Here is an 18,545-nt window from a genome sequence, read left to right as displayed (position 1 = left end):
CATTTTCAAAAAATTTTCTGGAATAAAATTTCTTTCTAAAAGAATTAAAATATGATTTAATATAAAGCTTTCACTATAACATATGCATTTTAATTTGATAATTAATTCTTTATAAATATATCAAAAAAATAAATGAAAACAAACTCAAAGATGATGACACATTACGGAACATTTTACCTCACTGAATGAAAGGAAATTTTATAGAATTTATCAGGATAAGGGGACTGAAATTCACTGCTATGCCTTATATTTATTGGAGATAAAGTTCCATTGCTCTTTCTACGCAGCACAGAAACATAAATTCTTTACTCGTATGAGTTCCATAACAACATCCAGATTCAACTCTTTACTGGAAGATAATGTTAGACATTTTAACTCTTTAAATATTTTTCACTTTTAATTTAACCTCTTACCCTAAATGCTGGATTTGCTCCAAGCTCCAACAAGCATCTCACAGTACTTGCGCACAAGTTATAAGCAGCGATATGCAGAGCTGTTCCAAAATTAAAGTCACTGCAAGTGGCATCTACATCTGCAATTAAACATCGCCAAGTATATTAACTAAAAATTTAAATTTAGCTATGATAATATAAAAGGAGACAGGTGGAATTGGTTTTTTTTTTCTGGTTGGGGTGGGGAGGGAGAACTCAACCCCACCCACTAGAAGCACCATTTCACAATGGAACCAAATCTTCATATTACAATCTAGTTAACCAAAATTTTCTCAGTACGATAAAATTTCACTATAACATGGACTGGTATTATCATAGATTTTCCAGCTATCACAAACTAAACTCTATAAATTATATTTAAAATAAATAAATGGCAATAATTCATGTTTGTAAACGTAACGATCTTAACACAGTCTCTCATGAGCCTCTTGCATATATGTTGTGACAGCTACAATGAGGTAGTAAGGTCAGGAACCAGCCCATAGGCAAACACAACTCACCATCCACTTTTATAAACAGTGTTTTATTGGAACATAGCCACAAATATGTATTTACATATTCTCTATGGCTAGCTTCCTGATGTAACTGCAAAATCAAGTAGCTGCACTGGCCCACGAAGCTGACAGTATTTCCTACCTGGCCCTTCACATAAAATGTAGTAGGTAAAACAATGCAGAATTTTCAAATCGGGAATAAGTTAAAGACTAATTAAATGTACAAATCCTCTTAAATCATATTCATTTGTAATACTGTATTCAACAAATGAATTTGGACTTCATGGTAGGAAAAAAGAATCTTGCAATTCTAAGGACATTTTAATAACTTTCAATAAATCAATAGCATATAAGATGATATTCTTAGATACAAGAAATCTTCCAGATTTGGGAGTCCCATTTTGCATATTTTTGATAACAAGGGTTTAATATATCTGGTTCTACTGATTCTACTTTAATCTAAACCACACCGCCCCGCATGAACTACCTACAATGGCAAACAACTAAAACATGCTCAGGACAAATCTTCTTGAGTTATTAAAGACACTGTAAAATCAAAAGAGGCTTTCTTCCTAACATCAGTCAAAAATTAGAAGGTAAAAATTACAGATAAAATGGAAGACTATACAAAGCAGAGTGAGAAACAAACATTCTGGGAAATTTACCTACTGAATTGTTACTAAAACAAGTCTTCTATGAATATGGATAACACTGTATACCACTCAGCTTTAACTTAGAGTAATACTACTGCATTTGCTCTCATATTTTTCTCAATAGAAAACTGACCCACTGAGAGGACCAGACAGAAAGTCAAAACACCAGCACTGTAAAAGAGACTGTCTGATACTCAATTTCAGGATATTACCATCAAAATAGGAAGAGGGGTGGAAACCTGAATTTGTATCCTTCTTTAATCAGAGAATTTCAGAACCAAATGCCATCTAAAACACATTTTATGATTTCGATGCTTAGGACTGAAAGCTTTGTTGTTCTATTTCTGGCTACTCAAGACAAAAGAATTATATAGCACAGAGATTCAATTACACTTCATAAAATCCATGTTATATGGGGAATTTGAAGAGACATAAAAACCCAGAGAACACTGTCTTACTTTGTAACTCTTTATACTAAACCTTTTGTTTAACAACAGCAATTAATAAATAAAGATATTAAACTATTCCTGAGAAAAAATGTTCATATAGAACAAGATGGATTAGAAGCAGAAATCTCTTTGAATTTTAATTTTTATGCCACTAATAAAGTGTCAACTAAGAACATCAAATGGTGAGCTTACAGTACTTGCCTTTTGGTTTAGATGTCTTCAATATCACTTTTATAAGCTCAGGGACATCAAAATAAGCAGCATAGTGCAAAGCATTCATATTTGTCCAGCGACTCCGTAAACTAACATCTGCTCCCAGATCAATAAGTTGAGTTGCAAATTTTACAGCTGTATCAACATCACCTAAAGAAAGTTTTCTATATTATTTTTCTCCAGTACAACCGGAAGTTTCAATGGATAGCTAGCTACTACCTTATTTGAAAAGCCAGAGCAAATAGCATACTGAATCAACATACACACCTCAAAAATTTCACTTACAAGGAATTTTTTCTAAAAAAAATCATACTCAGAGATATGGATAAATACTCAGTTGTAAAGATGTTCATCACAGTACTTTGTATTTGGAATAAAATTTTGAAACTAAACTATAAATAAATAGACTATTTTGTTCTAAAATAAAATTCTAAAAGTACAATAATATGAAATTGGTTAAATCATAAGTGATTCACATACTAGGATACTATAAAGCCAATAAAAGCAATGCCCAGACCAGTGCTACTCAGCATGCTCTGTGCACCACTACCAGTCCCAAACTGTCATTTCTCTGTCCTTTGGATAACCCTTTTCTTTTTCCCAATGCAATAATTTCTTCAGAATATATGAATTAAAATGTAATATTATGCCATCTGAAAAACAATTAGGCTTGTATTTTAAGTCTTTATTTGATTTTTCTTATTATAATTTCATTTGTTTTTGTTTTTGTTTTACAAAAATCAGTCCATGATGGATTGTAAGAAAAAAAAAGTCCTTCACTGTTAACAGCTTCTTAAGAAGCATTTATCAGACTACTGAAACAGGGAGAGATACTCACAATACATAGTTAAGTAACAGAGGCAGATTTACACATTGGTGAAGCACAGAACACCAATCTGGGAAAACATGCATATGTTATGTATACAGGAATACTCCTTAGGCCTGAAAACTGGGGTCTGTGAGGACTGGGATGCTTGGAAAACAGCTTGGATTATCTAACCTTGCTGTAAACTCTCAGGAACGTCCTAGAGTGCTACCAGTAACTCTCACCTACTGAGAATGCAGCTATGCAGCCTGTTCTAGAAAAGCTGGGAGGTGTCAGGAGACTAGAAAGACTCCCACCCCTGAGAAAAGTGGGGGAAGGGAACACAGTTTTGGGGAGGACCCAACTGTATGCTTGCCTGTTCAGGGGACGTTATTATCATCAGCTAGGTGCCCTCCCAGGGACTCTGGTGGCATAACACAGCTTATACAAACACAAATACAGATGTCTTAAGCCGCTAGCTGATTCACCACACACTTACCAATACCGTGAGCACCAGATTTGCAAGTGTAATGTAAGAGAGTCATATCCGTCAGTCCGTCTCTGTCATTCACGTTGCAGCCTCTCTTAAGAATCTGAGGAAACCAAGAAGATGTGACAACATGATGACTGAACACTGATTTCAAACCCACGCTAAGAATTAAGTTAATCCATCCTATCAGAATTAGTTCTCAATAAAATGAGTAGCTAGAACTGGTTTCTCTTAAGAATAAATTTTAAATTCTACATCCAATAGCAATAATGAAAATAATTTGTCACTAGACTGAAGGAAATTCTTAAAGACCATTTCCAGGTAATCTGGCACTCTAAATATGTCCCTTAGCCTCTCAAGGGATAAGCAAAATTTTCATTCTAATGGGTGTAATGGTATTTGAAAAAATATGTAAACTCTCTCTTCTTACATGACAATATGCAGGTCAAAAAACCCAGTTATTCTTTCTTGCCTCCTTCAAAAAATCAAACATTTTTGAAAACTATATTGAAGCCTACATCTTTACCAGACCACCCAAAAGTATGGATAAAACATGTTGGTAATCAAATCTCCTCATGAAATGTATTTTTTAAAGTCTACAGAATAAAGGTGTACAAAGAAACAAAGTATGTTATGTATGAGTCTCTAACATCAGAGTCTCTGACATCAGAACTTTAGGCATAAGCAAGTGAGGAGCATGAGGGAACAATAGAAAGAAGGAACAATACTAACTCAACTGCCCCATGCAAAGCCTAGAGATACAAAGAACAAACATCAGAATTTTTAAAAGATTTTTCATTTACCATCACCTTTCCACTCAGATGGTGGGGTCTGCTGGGGGGGAAGGTTGGGAGCATCTATACAATTAAAAATCCTAACAATACAAAATGTAAAATGGAAGAATTCCTTACCTCATTGCCAATAATGTCAATGTTTTGTTGGACCTGAGGAACCCACTGTCTTAAAATGGCAAATAATTCTGATACAGAAGTTTTGGGATCAAAGAGAATTTCCTGGCATGATGTATCATTAGGATCAAAGAAAGAAAATTCTGTTTGAAATAAAAAAAGGTGTAAATTAAACTTATTAAAAGTGCCAAATAAATATATTGAAAATAATAAAAATAAGATTAGGGCTTAAATGATGAAGATATTTTTATTTTTTTATTTTTTGATACAGATATTTTTAGATGTAAGAAAAAGTAGGTTTACATTACGCAATTTTCAGAACCAAAGTCAAAAGAGCCAAAAAATATGCAGCATTCCTGAATTGTTGTGGGAAAGAGATTTCTGGGCATCATACCACATTTTATTAGAGACAGAACAAAAAATGTGAGCGCACCAGTCTCAGACCTTGAACTTTCCAACAACTACTTCTAAGGCACAGAAAATCTGTCAGATTTTATCAATATTTTCAGCTCTCACAACATAAATATGGCATGAACAGTAGACTCACATCTATCATTAAAACACACAGAAAAGGGGGAAATGCCAAAATATCAACTGGCGTGCAATTTTATATAAATTCTTTTTACTTCTCTGTGTTTACTTAATTTTTCTATAAGAGACAGGCATTACCCTCTACCCCCTGAAGACGCGTGATAACCGTGATGCCAACCGACAAGGGACCGACAGCTGGTGATGCAGAAGTGAAACCCTGGGCCAGAGTGACGGGGTGATTTGGGGATGTGTATTAGTAAAAACATGGAATACTAGCAAAATTGAACATGATTGAAATACATCTTAAAACTTTTCTAAGATTCACAGAAAACTTTGGTCAGCCTATGGTTAATGAAGAGACTGGAAGAAAATCAGATTCTACTATCTCAAACAAACCAAAAAAAAAAAAAAAAAAAAAAGGTGGGGGGAGCAGGCAAGGAGTCTAAAAAACCAGAAGTATCTAAGGGAGGAAAGCATGAGAGAACCAACATTCGCTGAGTACTTACAACTTACCAGATACCCTACATATCCTCACAAGCACCCTACCTGGGAAGTACTACTATTCTCACTTTGCAGGTAAAGAAACCAAAGCCCAGACTAAATCATACTTGCTCCAAGTCACACAGCTAGTAATTGGCACATCTGGGGGTAGAAAACCAGATCTGTATCCAAAGTCTATATTGTGCTGACTCTGTAAGAGAATTCACTATTGAAGTCAGCTTTTAATAGCATACATGAGTAGCAGGATTCGTGTTGGTTTTTTTAATGTTCTTTGCATTTGTATATATTTTCCAAAATCATACTATATACACATAATTCATACTTTAGAATCAGGGTAACTAAAAGGTGAGTGGAAAAGCACAAAACCAAGTGTGCATATGAAGGGAGAGCTGCGGTCTGCTAGAGAGAATCAGAAAAGCGAAAACTAAAGTGACATACTATCTAAAATCTTTGACAACAGAATGGCCCTCTAGGTACAGAAAGGAAGACTTAGAAAAGAACAAGTATTCAATAGAGAGAAGAACCTTGCATGGTTTCCTGAACACAGATTTGGGTAAATTTCTTATAATAGCAGCTGACTAGATGGGGTGGGGGTCGGGGTATCTAACTGATTATTCAATAAATATTTATGGATCAGTCCCTTTTCTAAGCATTGGGCATTGATAGGGGAGAAGTTTCTAAATATATACCTAGAGACTCTTCGGAATGTATCCACAGGAGACCCGTTCAAGAATTTTTATTCTAGCATCAAGTATAATGGCAAAAAAGCTGGGCTGAAACATCTCTCTTGCTTTTTAACAACTAAAGAAATGAATTAGATATCTAAATCATGAGTTGATAAGGCTAGGTTTCAAAAAACATACAGATTGATAAATTAAGCTGCAGAATAATATGCAGTTTCTATCATTTACATAAAACTACAAATACACAGAACAATACTACATATCACTTAAGTATACCCATTTATGTAATAAACATCTAATAACATGGTCTGGAATATTCATACTATATATATGATATTGGTTGCCTCTGGAGAGCAAGGGAAATAGAACCAAAAGAAAATAGAGGCAATTTCAACTTTAAGGCTTTCTTGTAACTAAAAAATAAAAGAGCTAAAGGAAAAAATTACAAAAGTGGTAATATTTATCCTTTCTGATGATAGATATATGTGGCTTATATGTTTGCTACTATATTTTGTGCATTTTTACATGATTTCCTATTTTTTAAAAAAGGAAAAACAATGGAAAAAGCATCCCATACACAGTATCAATGGAAGTAGCAAACATGCCAATGAATGTGTGAGACTTCTTTATAGAAAACTGGAAGAGGAAAGTTGACTTCAGTGAGTGAGACACATCATGTTATGGAACTAAAAAATATCTAAAGCTGCCAATTTTACCAAGAACAATTATTTAAAATAATTTCAACTCTAATCAATATCTCACCAGGATTTATTTGTGAGAGGAGATACAGAATTACTCTATGGTTCATCAGTAGCAGAGTTTTCCAAACATAAACTTAAATAGGAATCAGGTAGGGAGTTGTTACAATGTTAATTTTGGGAACTGTCCCACTTTATGTCAGGATGGATATAATTTCAACTCTAATCAAATCTAGTCATTAGGACTAGATTTACTCTTCCACCTGAAACATCAAAAAACAAACAAACAAAGGAAATAGATAAAATGCAGATTTCAAGGACACTGGACATCAAAGCAATGGAAGACAGTGATCATAAGAGACAGGATACAAATAAGGTGGGTCTTAAAATTGCCCCAACTATCTGCCTTGAGAGTTTCCAGGTCCCAATGCAGAGAGAGGGGAAACCAAGAGAAGCACAGAAGACTCCCTGAGTTACAGAGACAACACTGAGACCCAAGGAAATCCAGGGAGCTAGAATTCACAGAAAAGAATATCTGAGAGGAGAGAGATACACAGCAAGAGAACCCCAAAGATCTATGAAAGGTCTTACAGAGTGTTTAATATATGCTTGTGAGGAAAACTTGAAAGAACCATCCCAACAGATTAAAAAGATTAGAGCCCAGTGCTCATAAAGGGCATAAAACAGTACCTGTTCAGATGAATGGATAAAGACGATATGGCGCATGCACACACACACACACACACACACACACACACACACCGGAATATTACTCAGCCATCAAAAAGAATGAATCTTGCCATTTGCAACGACATGGATGGAACTAGAGGGCATCATGTTAAGTGGCTTAAGTCAGTCAGAGAAAGAAAAATATCATATGATTTCACTCATATGTGGAATTTAAGAAACAAAACAGATGAACACAGGGGAAGGGAAGGAAAAATAAGACAAAAACAGAGAGGGAAATAAACCATAAGAGAGACTCTTAACTATAGGAAACAAACTGAGTGTTGCTGGAGGGAAGATGAGCGGGAGGATGGAGTTACTGGCTTATGGGCTTTAAGGAGGGCACCAGATGGAATGAACAATGGGTGTTATACACAAGTGATGAATCACTAAATTCTACCTCTTAAACTAATAATACATTATATGTTAATTAAATTGAATTTAAATTTAAAATAAGTAAATGAAAGAAAAGAAAAATAAAATAGTGCCTCTACCCACAAAAAAGACTAGAAACAAAATTCACAGGGTACTGGGTAGAATCCTGAATACTGAGGAATAATTGGCCACAGATTAGCACTACTCCAGAACCACCTAACAAATCATAACAAGACCTGAAAGGGCCAAACTATTTCTAAGGAACTTAACTGCATCCCACAACAAAATTCAAGAACACTTACAGGAATAGAAAAATATCCAGCACCCAACAGGTAAATTCACAATCTCTGGCATCCAATCACAGATTGCCAGGCTTGTAAAAAAAGGGGAAAACATGAACCATAATCAGGGATAATCAACTGAAACAGACCTAGAGTTGAAACAAAACTACAATTAACAGAAACGAACATTACAACAGCCATTATAACTGTATTCCAAATGTTCAAAGTTTAAGTGGAGACACGGATGACATGAAAAAGACCCAAATCGCACTTGAGAGAGGAGAACAACAGCTGTGATGAAAACTGCACTGGATGAGATCAGCTGATCACACATGACAGACGAAAAGATGAATGAACTTGAAGACATAGTAATAGAAACTATTCAAAATAAAACACAAAAAGAATTTTTTTAAATACGAAGAAACGCATCAGTGAGTTGTGGGACAACTTCTAGTGGTTTAATGTTCATGTAAACTGGATTGAAAGGGTCATGGGGCAGAAACAAATATTTGAAGATATGATGATCTCCCAAACTTGATGAAAACTGAAACCAACAGGTCTGAGAAGCTTCACAGGCCCCACACAGAAGCACATAAAGAAAATCACACCAAGACACATCATAGTAAAATCGCTCAACACCAGAGATAAAGAGAAAATCTCAAAAGCAGCCAGGGGACACACACACACAAAAAAAAAGTCATTACATTCAGAAAAACAAAAATTACAGCAGATTTCCTATCAGAAACAATGCAAGTAAAAAGACAATGGAGCAACATCTTTAAGCACTGAAAGAAAAAACTATTAACCTAGAATTCTATACTCAGCAAACCTATTTCTGAAAAAAGAAGGTAACATAAAGATGTTCCTAGACCTCTAAAAGCTGCAGGCGTTCCTCACCAGCAGATCTGCACCACATGAGATGTTCAATGAAGCCCTTCAGAGAGAAGGAAAATGGAATATCCAGGAAATCTAGATCTGCACAATATAATAAAGAACACTAGAAAACATAACTAAATGGGCAAATAAGATATGTTACCATTACTTAAATCCCTTTAAGAGGTAACTCACTCTTTAAGGAAAAACAGTAACAATGTGTCATGGGGTTTATAACATATGTGATATGCATTCTGTGTAATCTGGATTCCAAAACTCTTCATATTGCCTTGCAGGGTAACCACCTGGAGAATCAACACTGACCTGCATGTCTAACCTGTGGTTTGTGCAGTTGGTTTTTCTTTATTTCTTGTTTTAATCTCATTATCAGTCTCACATTCAATGGCTCTCATCACACTCAGGATAAAATACAAATTCCTTACCAAGGCCTCAATAATCCTGCATGATCTGCCCCCTGCCTTCCTCTCCATCTCTTCTCCTGTCACTCTGCCCCTCAGCCACTATGCTTCTCAGCCACCATGGTCTTCCATTAATTCTTAGGATATACCAACGTTTCTTCCCCCCTGTGCCTTAACATCCTATTCTTCTGCCTGGAATACTTCTTTCCAGGCTCTTCTTGTGACCAGCTTCTTCTGACTCCAGACAATCACCCCATCTGCAACAGACACTCTGAATCATTATCCCCCTCACAGCACCCTGCTTCTGTTCTCCACAAAATTCATTATAATATTTATTTTTTTATTAATTTGTTTATTGTCTTTCCCCACTAAAATGTCTGCCTCAGTCACTGTGCTATCCCCAGCATCTAGGACAGTACCTGGCATATAATGGGCCCTCAATAAATAATAAATACAATTCAGGATGCCCCTTTACAAGGGAACACTGACTACACTGTACCAAGAAGGAGACGACTAGAATGAAAAGGGTCTAGAAATCCTGACACTGAGGGACTGATGAAGGAACCAGAAACATGGAGCCTAAGGAACTACTAAATAAATAAATAAATAAACTATACGAGAAATGTAACAAATCCTAAATAAAAATATTCAAATTACCTCCAAACATTTGAATGCTCTCATATAAAGAAGTATGTTCCACATATCAAAAACAAGCATCAATTGGCCAAAGTTTCAAGAAGACATATTTTGAGTCTATATATAAAAACAACTTTATCACAACTAAAACTTTTTAACCATGAAATGGACTGTTTCATTAGTTCCCCACTACTGAAGTTATCCAAGTGGCTGAGTGGTTATTCATCAGAGATCCTGAAAATAGAACCTCTATACTAAGAAGTTATGAGTAGGGAAAGTTGACCTACAGGTCCATTCAGATTCCAAGAATGTATAATTCTAAGCATATAGGCAATGTTTAATTTCAGTTTACAAAGGGGTCAATGGCCATTATCACCTTACATTTAATGTATTTATTCAACAAACACAGACTGAGCAACTAATCAACAAATCACTAGTTAGTCCTATGAAGGTAAACAAAAACAAAGCATGATTGCTACTCCATCCCAAAACCTAGAAAAGGAAATAAGACAATTGTGACTCAGGATAGAACGAAGTAAGTGCCATAAGTAAGGCACAAAGTGCTTTAGTAAAGGTTTTTCCTGCATAATTGATTTTGTTATATCCGAAAATAAACCCAGTCCATGTGTTATAAAAGCTGCAAATAACTCCCAGGGTCAAGGCACAGGTTTTATGCAATACTTTTGATGATTGCAAAGCAAGCTGCTTTAGAACCTGAACTTAGAGGTGAGTAATTATTAGAGTAGATATGACTAAAGAGATAAATTCCCCAACTAATAATTTTAAATATACTAACATTTAAAAATTGTATTTCTGAACAGAAAATAATAATAATAAATAGAAAATGCATGATCTCTGCCTCCAAAACAATTTGAAATGATGACCCAATACTTTACTTGAAAAATTCTAACTATACGAGAAATGTAACAAATCCTTTAAATTTATCTCCTGGTTTTCTTTTATTCCTTTATCTATGATCTGATAAAATATAATTTTGGGGAAATAAGCCTAAATAGATAAAAGCTAGAATAGCTATAAATTTATATTTTACAAAGGAGATTTAAGTGAACTGATTTAAATACAAACCAATCTTACTCCACATTCCAAGGAAAGGTCTCATACTCTCTACCTAAGTACATGGCTTTTTTTTTTTTTTTTGTAGTTTTACCATATTTGTGTATACATTATAATTACAATGGAAGACAAGTGAGACAGGATCCAAATTATGCTTGCTTATGTACTGAAACACACAATTTGTTACATCGTCCCCCAAATTTGGATCATTTCAGCAGTGATTATTTGGTAAATTAGATCCTAGCATTTCAGACACAGGAGGGCCCTTAGAGATGGCTAGCTCATAATATTTTGCTGTGTCTTAATACATGGTTTTTTAAGCAAGTCAGTATATTTAACCAAAATAAATACATCAATAGCAAAAGAATGCAAGATGTCTAGCACCACTGCATTCTAAAATAAGATCCTCTAAATCTATCATGGTGCTTAAAATGAACATTTTTGCATAATAAAAATGCTGACAGCAAAATAAAGCATTTAGCTTAAGAGGCAGAAAAAAGCAATAAACAATTGTATTTTTGAAAAAGGAAAACTAGCAATTTTATGAAAACCATGGCAAAGGATTTCAGGAAAGATTATGAATACAAAAAGGGCATTAGACAGATGTCAAGTCTCCGGACTGTAGGAAATACACACAGCTACTCAACGTACCGCAGTCCGAAGGCATTGGTGCTGCAGAAATGGAAAAAACAACTGGTGTCTCAGAACCTGGAAATAAAAACGGGTATCTTCCAATCAAAGAATTTCCTTCTACTGGAAAATCTGGAAGGTCCTCTATGGTCATCTTCTAGAAAGCCACCTTTAATGAGAGAGAGAAAAAAGTCCATCTATTACATTTATATGCAGCTTAAAATGATTGACTTCAATCACAATAAAAGCATACTTTCTTTTAATATATAACCTACTGACATTTTTTTAAGATTTTATGTTTTAAAGTAATCTCTACACCTAGCATGGGACTCGAGCTTAGAACCCTGAGAGCAACTGTCACATGTGCCCCCGACTGAGCCAGCCAAGCATCCCAACCTACTGACACCGTACACTTCAACCTTCAAGAATCTCTTTCAGAGGGACACCTGGGTGGCTCAGTTGGTTGGGTCACTGCCTTCAGCTTAGGTCGTGATCCCAGCGTCCTGCGATCAAGTCCCACACCGGGCGCCTTGCTCAGCGGGGAGCCTGCTTCTCTCTCTGCCTGCTTGTGCTCCTTCCCCTCTCTCTCTCTGACAAATAAATAAATAAATAAAATCTTTAAAAGAAAAAAAAAAAAGAATCTCTTTTAGAGAGGAAGGGGAAAAACAAAACTTCCTTCTAGCAAACTGCTGAATATATGTTGCTTCCTACCTCTCTTATAGACATGTAATCTTTTTAGACAAAGCCCGGCAGTAATAAAAAGCTATGTATTACCCAATAATAGGTAAAAAATTTTTTTTAAATGCTGAGTTAATCTAAATGGGTGAAGTTCTCTTTACTCGCAGTAATTAGGGACATAATATCCCTTGTAGATATATCTCTATCTGACACAGGGTCTGACACAGGTTATATTACCTATCATCCAGTAATAGCTCTTGTCGTATGCTCACCACATGAAAATCATCTACTTTAGAATGTTCTCATTGTTTTCTAAAATCCCAGAAAACTTCACTGAAAATGAATTACATCGCTTATACAAATACGGACCTAAGAGCTTACTGGTATTGTTCACTTCTTACCAATGTACAAGACCTCTTCAGTCTACCCCAGCAGGAGCTGGAAGGCCATGCTTTGTAAACACATTACTTATATTACCTTCTTCCCAAGGAGCATGAGAGCTTAGAATCAATGTGCTCTAAAGGGGACCGCTGCTGCAGCCTAGCTCATTTGGAAATGGCAGAGAAAATGTAAACTTGAACTAGAAAAGCAAAAAAGCATCCAGTTTTCTTCTGTACCAAATCTTTAAAGTCTGAAGTATTGTGAATCTGTATATGTTTTAAATATAAGCAAAAACCATATTTCAAAAACTAAATAAAAATGATTTTTCAACCATCTTAGTAGAAAGAATAAATCAAGATAGTTAACTGCTAGCTTGCTCTACCAGCTAATGACGTGCCACATATTACCCAACGTGTGTTCAATTATACTCCATTCGCCAGTCCTCTATCTAACGTAACCATCTTTACTCCACCATCACCACGCTGTGCCAAAGAACAGCCACCTGTCTGAGCCAACTGATTCCTTGCCAACTTGACTCATATGTTTTCTGAGAGTAGCAGGAACTGGTCAAGAGTACAGTGATTTCTTTTTCTCATGAAGTACATGTTTTTATGGATGTGTGGATTCTGTATTAAAGGACCTAACCCAGTGTTAACTATGTTAAAGGAACTCAAGTTCTCTTGCATGCTAAAGTTACTTGCCACCCAATACTTTGAATCATTTTGATGGTAACTCTGCCGCATAAACAGAGAAACAATAAGGAACTGGTACCACACAGCAAGGTGATCTTCCTCAAATACTTCAATTCCAAAAAGTAACACACACCCCGAAGATGGCCCTTCTTCAATATTACAGCTTCTCAGTGCTAAAAGTAACTTGGGATTTCTAAGTTTCGGCCTCTACTTCCTTGGCAGTAAATTTGGGCAAAAAGTTCTAAACAGCATATGAAGCTTCCTTTGAAGTCAAGGAACAGAGGCAGCTCTTCTGCCCATGGGTCCTGTCCCTGTGCTTTAATAAAACTTACCTCTTTGGCACCAAAAATAAGTAAGTAAATAAAAATAAGAAAAAGTCAAGGGACAGAAACAAAGCTCAGTAACTATTAAGGAACCACTATGAACAAAGCACCACACTGTTCTAAATATTTCAGAGAATACAGACATGAGGAACAGAGAGCCCATGCTTGCTCGGTAGCTTACCATTTACTAGGATGAATAAAATAACCACGGACAATGAGAATGGGATACATTCTTTAACATAAGGGCAATGAACAATTGCCATCGGGGCCCCTGACAATTAGAAATGGTCTAATGAAGAAAACATCTCCCCAGGTGGGTCTTGAAAGATGAGTGGGCAGATACCAGGGCAGAAATTTCAAAGACGAGCACACTGAAGAAACTGTGGGCTGGAGCTCGGGCAGTCTAGGCACACCATTAAACAGGAAGGGTGTAATGGTTTTTAGGACTATAGTTGGGAGTATTTTATATACCTGATCGAAGACCAAACCATTTAATTCCACAAGCACTGGAAACCCCTGATTTTTTAAAGGAAGAGTGTCCTGATTCAAACTGTGTTTTAGGAAGATTAATCTGACTGCAATCACACTTTGGAACTCAGGTATGTTTTTTTATACTCCCAATTCTCCAGCCAAGTGATTAAGTGGCTATGTTTCTGAATTGATTAAGAGGAAGCCACCTTTAAAAACCTCCCTTTCAAAGGGTAGAGATTCTCATCCAAAAATGTTTTTTGAACGAGATCCTGAGATCACCTGTCATTTCCCTGCAGGCTAGAGATCCCGGGAGATCCTTAAAGAACTGTATCTTATACAACTACAACTTGCCACAGGAGCTAGACTAGTGTCTTACCTATTTATTACTCAAATCCTTGATTCAGGGTGGAAAGATGACTCATTGAACAAGATGTAATAAATGTCATCATTTTATATGTTAGGTACTTTAAGCCCAGAGAAACTACAATATCACCTGATCAATGTACGGAACATTCTTTGGACTTTGTGTCTGCCTTGCATTTTTCCCTAGTCCCATTTCCTTTCCTTTATGAAAAACTCAACATTCTACCTTTTGCCCACTTAAGAAAACTGCACATCTCTAAAAACCTTGGTCAAGTTTTAGAATCCTTTCTGCAAGCAGTCTCTGGATCTGAAGATCTAGGACACTTGGGATCTGAATCAAACTTAGTCAAACCAGAATCCAATTCTCCAAACTGATTCAAACAGGAATCTCATCCTACACCATTACCCACAAACCGGCTCTGAGTAAATGCAACTTGTAACATGGCTCTAGGAGCTCATTTTCCAAGGATTCCTGGCACATTCCCTAATACAGAATGGGGGTGAGTGGAGATGCCCAGTAATTTCTTCAGAGTGGTTCGGGGCTAGTAGGCCTCACTAAGGAACCTCACTGAGGTCAAGAGACTCTCTTGGTTTTATCTAGAATATGGTTCAAAGGCAGCATCTCTGAGCTACTCAATGAACACGGTATCTAAGCTGTGTCCACACAAGTTGGAATCATGAGGCCTTTCAGTTCAAACTCATATTGTATCTCGCCATGAGTCTTTATATTCACTAGACTCCCAGGAAAGTACTATAACTGAAATAAGCATTTAAACCATATCTCTAAGTATCCTTTAAAAATTAAAAATAGAAAAAAAAATAGAATTACTACATGACCTAGTGATTCCACTACTAGGTATTTAATCAAAGAAAATGAAAATGCTAATTCAAAAAAATATATGCACCCTGTGTTTATTGCAGCATTATGTACAATAGCCAAGATGCAGAAACAACCCAAGGGTCCATCCATAGATGAATGGATGAATATGTGTGTGTGTGTGTGTGTGTGTGTGTGTGTGTGTGATATTGGTCATAAAAAACAAATGAGATCTTGCCATTTACAACAATATGGATGGGCCTAGAGGGCATAATGTTAAGTGAAATAAGTCAGAGAAAGATAAATACCATATGAGTTCATTCAAATGTGGAATATAAGAAACAAAACAAAGGAACAAAAAAGGGAAGAAGGTTCAGGGAGGTGGGAGCAAAAAGAAGAAAGGAAGGAAGGAAGGAAAAACTCTTAAATACAGGGAACAAACCAGTGATTGCTAGAGGGGAGCTGGGTGGGAGGTGAGTGAAAAGGATAAAGAATATGAAGAATATACTTACCACGATGAGCAATGAATCATATACCGAATATTGAGTCACACATACACACACACACACACACACACACACACACACATATATATATACACACACATATATATACATATCTATAAAACACTGTGTTAATTATACTTTAATAAAAGATGATAAAAATGATTTATGTAGAATCTCCAGTTACGCATTTATTTTTTACATACATGCATCTGTTCAATTACTAAACAGGTATTTACAGTATTTAATACTTAGCTGACACTGGGCTCTCGAGAGATTATAAAAGACACCTGCCCTCAAGAAGTTCATTTAGTCACTCAACAAACATTTACTCAGAATTTCTAAGTTCTAGGCTGAAGCAAAGGGAAAGAAAATAGCTATGCCCTTATCCTCACACAGATTAGGGCCTAGTACAGGATTCCTATAAGAAAGCTGTAAGTACTATATAGTTGTAACAAGTGCTGGATTCAAGAAGGCCAGTGGAAGCTTCCTGAAGGACTAAAAATTTATAGCTGCGGTATCCAAGCAGGTAGCTTCTAGACACATGTGGCTATTTAAATTAAAAAATCAGTTCTTCCATTGCTCTAGCCTCGTACGAGTACTTAAAAGCCACAAGTGGCTAGTGCCTACCCCATTGAAACAGGGCAGAAACATTTCCCTCCTTGAAGAAAGTTCTACTAAATATCACTGAAGCAAAGCAGTGCTGCTCAAACTCCAGATAAGAAAATAATAAACAGCAAGAAACAAATAAAGGTTAACAAACAAAACGAGCCAACAGCAGCGCAACTGATTATACATAATTAACAAGGGAACAGTAAGCCTAAAAGTAACCAGATATGTGTAGGTTTAAACAGAGCTGATTCTATAACATAAACATCACTAGTACATGTTTCAAAATTAGAGGTGTTATAAACAATAAAAGACACCATATAAATATCACTTTTTTAAAAGGCCCTGCTGGTGGGAACTGTATCTGGTAAATCTGAAATATCTGAAATAAACATTACAAATACTATGCCACTTGCTAAATCTTCTATACAATCGAAATAAAAATTTTCATTACGTTTCCAAATCTGATCTTACAGCCCTGGTAGTCCATTATCAAACGAAGGCAATAAAAATGCATATTAATGTCAGCAAAGTAAGATGCGTTCTGCATAACAGAAACGCAGAAAGCTAAACTTCTGCCATTTTTAATGCCCTGCTTTTCGTCCATCGTTGCTATATGTCCCGCACCGCCTGATATCCTGTCTTCTAGACGACCTACTCCAAATTTTGCAGAAGATTCACAAATGTCAATGTGAAAATGAAGTACAAGTATTTGGGGGATGTTTCCAAGGAGGAGAGTGTTTCCTGACTCGAATATTTCAAATGCACCGATTGATACTATGATATTGCTACAATATGAACCACAGCCGAGCTGGGAACATAGAGTAAGTTATTATCCCAGGAGAATATCATCCTCTGATACATATCAAAACATTGTCTCAGTTTAAATCCAAACTGCCTCTTGAGTCTCTGCATGAACGAATCACCTGACATCTAAAAGAAAGCTGACATTATAAACCCATCAATCTCCTCTACAAGGATGAGGTCTCAACCCTGTCTCTGTGTAGAGCAGGTCTCCGTGCCAGGGCTCCCCCCAACTTCCCTTCCCCATTCCCACGACTTAGAATTAAGGAATCTCGGGACGGCCAAAGACCGGAAGCAAAGTCACTGGGTTTCGCGTCGCATTCCCCCTGGCACAGGTTTCTCCAACAATCTACGAAGCCGGGGGAGGCCCGAGAGCCGGGAGGAGGCCCGCCGCAGGGAAAAGACGGAGGGCGGCGCGGTGCACGCAGCACCTCGGCGCGCGGGTGGCGCTCCCAGGGCGCCTGGGCGGCCGGGGCTGCGGCGGAAAGGGGGTAGGGGGTGAGCAACCAAGGGGGTGCGCAACCAAGACCCCGCACCGCACCTCATCCGAAAGTTAAAGCGCCCACCTCCCCGAAGGTGGGCCGCGTCGCCCCCGCCCCCGGCGCCGCCCCAAGGAGGCCTGCGGGCGCCCGCGACACCTGCACCACAGGACGCGGCCGCGGGGCTCCCGGCGCCTCCGCGCCGCCCTCCCAGAGCCGCCAACCGCCCCTCGGCCACCGCGCCCCCGCCCAGCCGGCCCGGAGCCCCTGCGCGCTCCCGCCCCACCTGCTCCTGCGGTCCTGTCTGGGCGGTCGGCCGCGAACGCGGAGACACGGAGGCAAGGCCGAGAGGCGCGCTCCTCCGCCGGTCTCCGCTGTCCCGCCGCGCTGCCTCCCGCCGCGCCGCTGCCCGACCTCGGCCGGCCCCTCCCGCCTGCCGCCTCCGCGCGCGCCGAGCCGGGCCCCACGCGGGGTCGGCGCGCGCGCAGTGCAGGCGCCCCGGCCGCGCGCAGGCCTCGGCCCCAGCCCCGCGCA

At 37.8% G+C, this 18,545-nt stretch overlaps 1 protein-coding gene across 4 annotated transcripts in view; it reads right to left on the bottom strand.

The window, feature by feature from the left end:
- CLIP4 (CAP-Gly domain containing linker protein family member 4) overlaps positions 1-18,545 on the bottom strand; it is a 91,769-nt gene that overhangs the window by 55,942 nt on the left and 17,282 nt on the right. For 3 of the 4 annotated variants that reach the window (XM_082745083.1, XM_082745082.1, XM_082745080.1), the window contains exons 1-6: positions 18,298-18,447; positions 11,913-12,060; positions 4,468-4,607; positions 3,566-3,659; positions 2,250-2,411; positions 414-532 (exon numbers count right to left, since the gene is read on the bottom strand). In XM_082745083.1, the coding sequence (XP_082601209.1) occupies positions 414-532; positions 2,250-2,411; positions 3,566-3,659; positions 4,468-4,607; positions 11,913-12,045 (648 nt within the window). In that variant the 5' untranslated portion in view covers positions 12,046-12,060; positions 18,298-18,447. Of the gene's footprint in view, positions 1-413; positions 533-2,249; positions 2,412-3,565; positions 3,660-4,467; positions 4,608-11,912; positions 12,061-18,297; positions 18,448-18,545 lie in introns of those variants that run through there. The other variant, XM_082745081.1, reaches the window with a different exon arrangement.

Source organism: Mustela nivalis (genome assembly GCF_964662115.1).
Source record: "Mustela nivalis genome assembly, chromosome: 8".
NCBI classification, from domain to species: Eukaryota; Metazoa; Chordata; class Mammalia; order Carnivora; family Mustelidae; genus Mustela; species Mustela nivalis.
The sequence above is the reverse complement of the archived record's forward strand: the minus strand, read 5'-3'. Positions and strand labels throughout refer to the sequence as shown.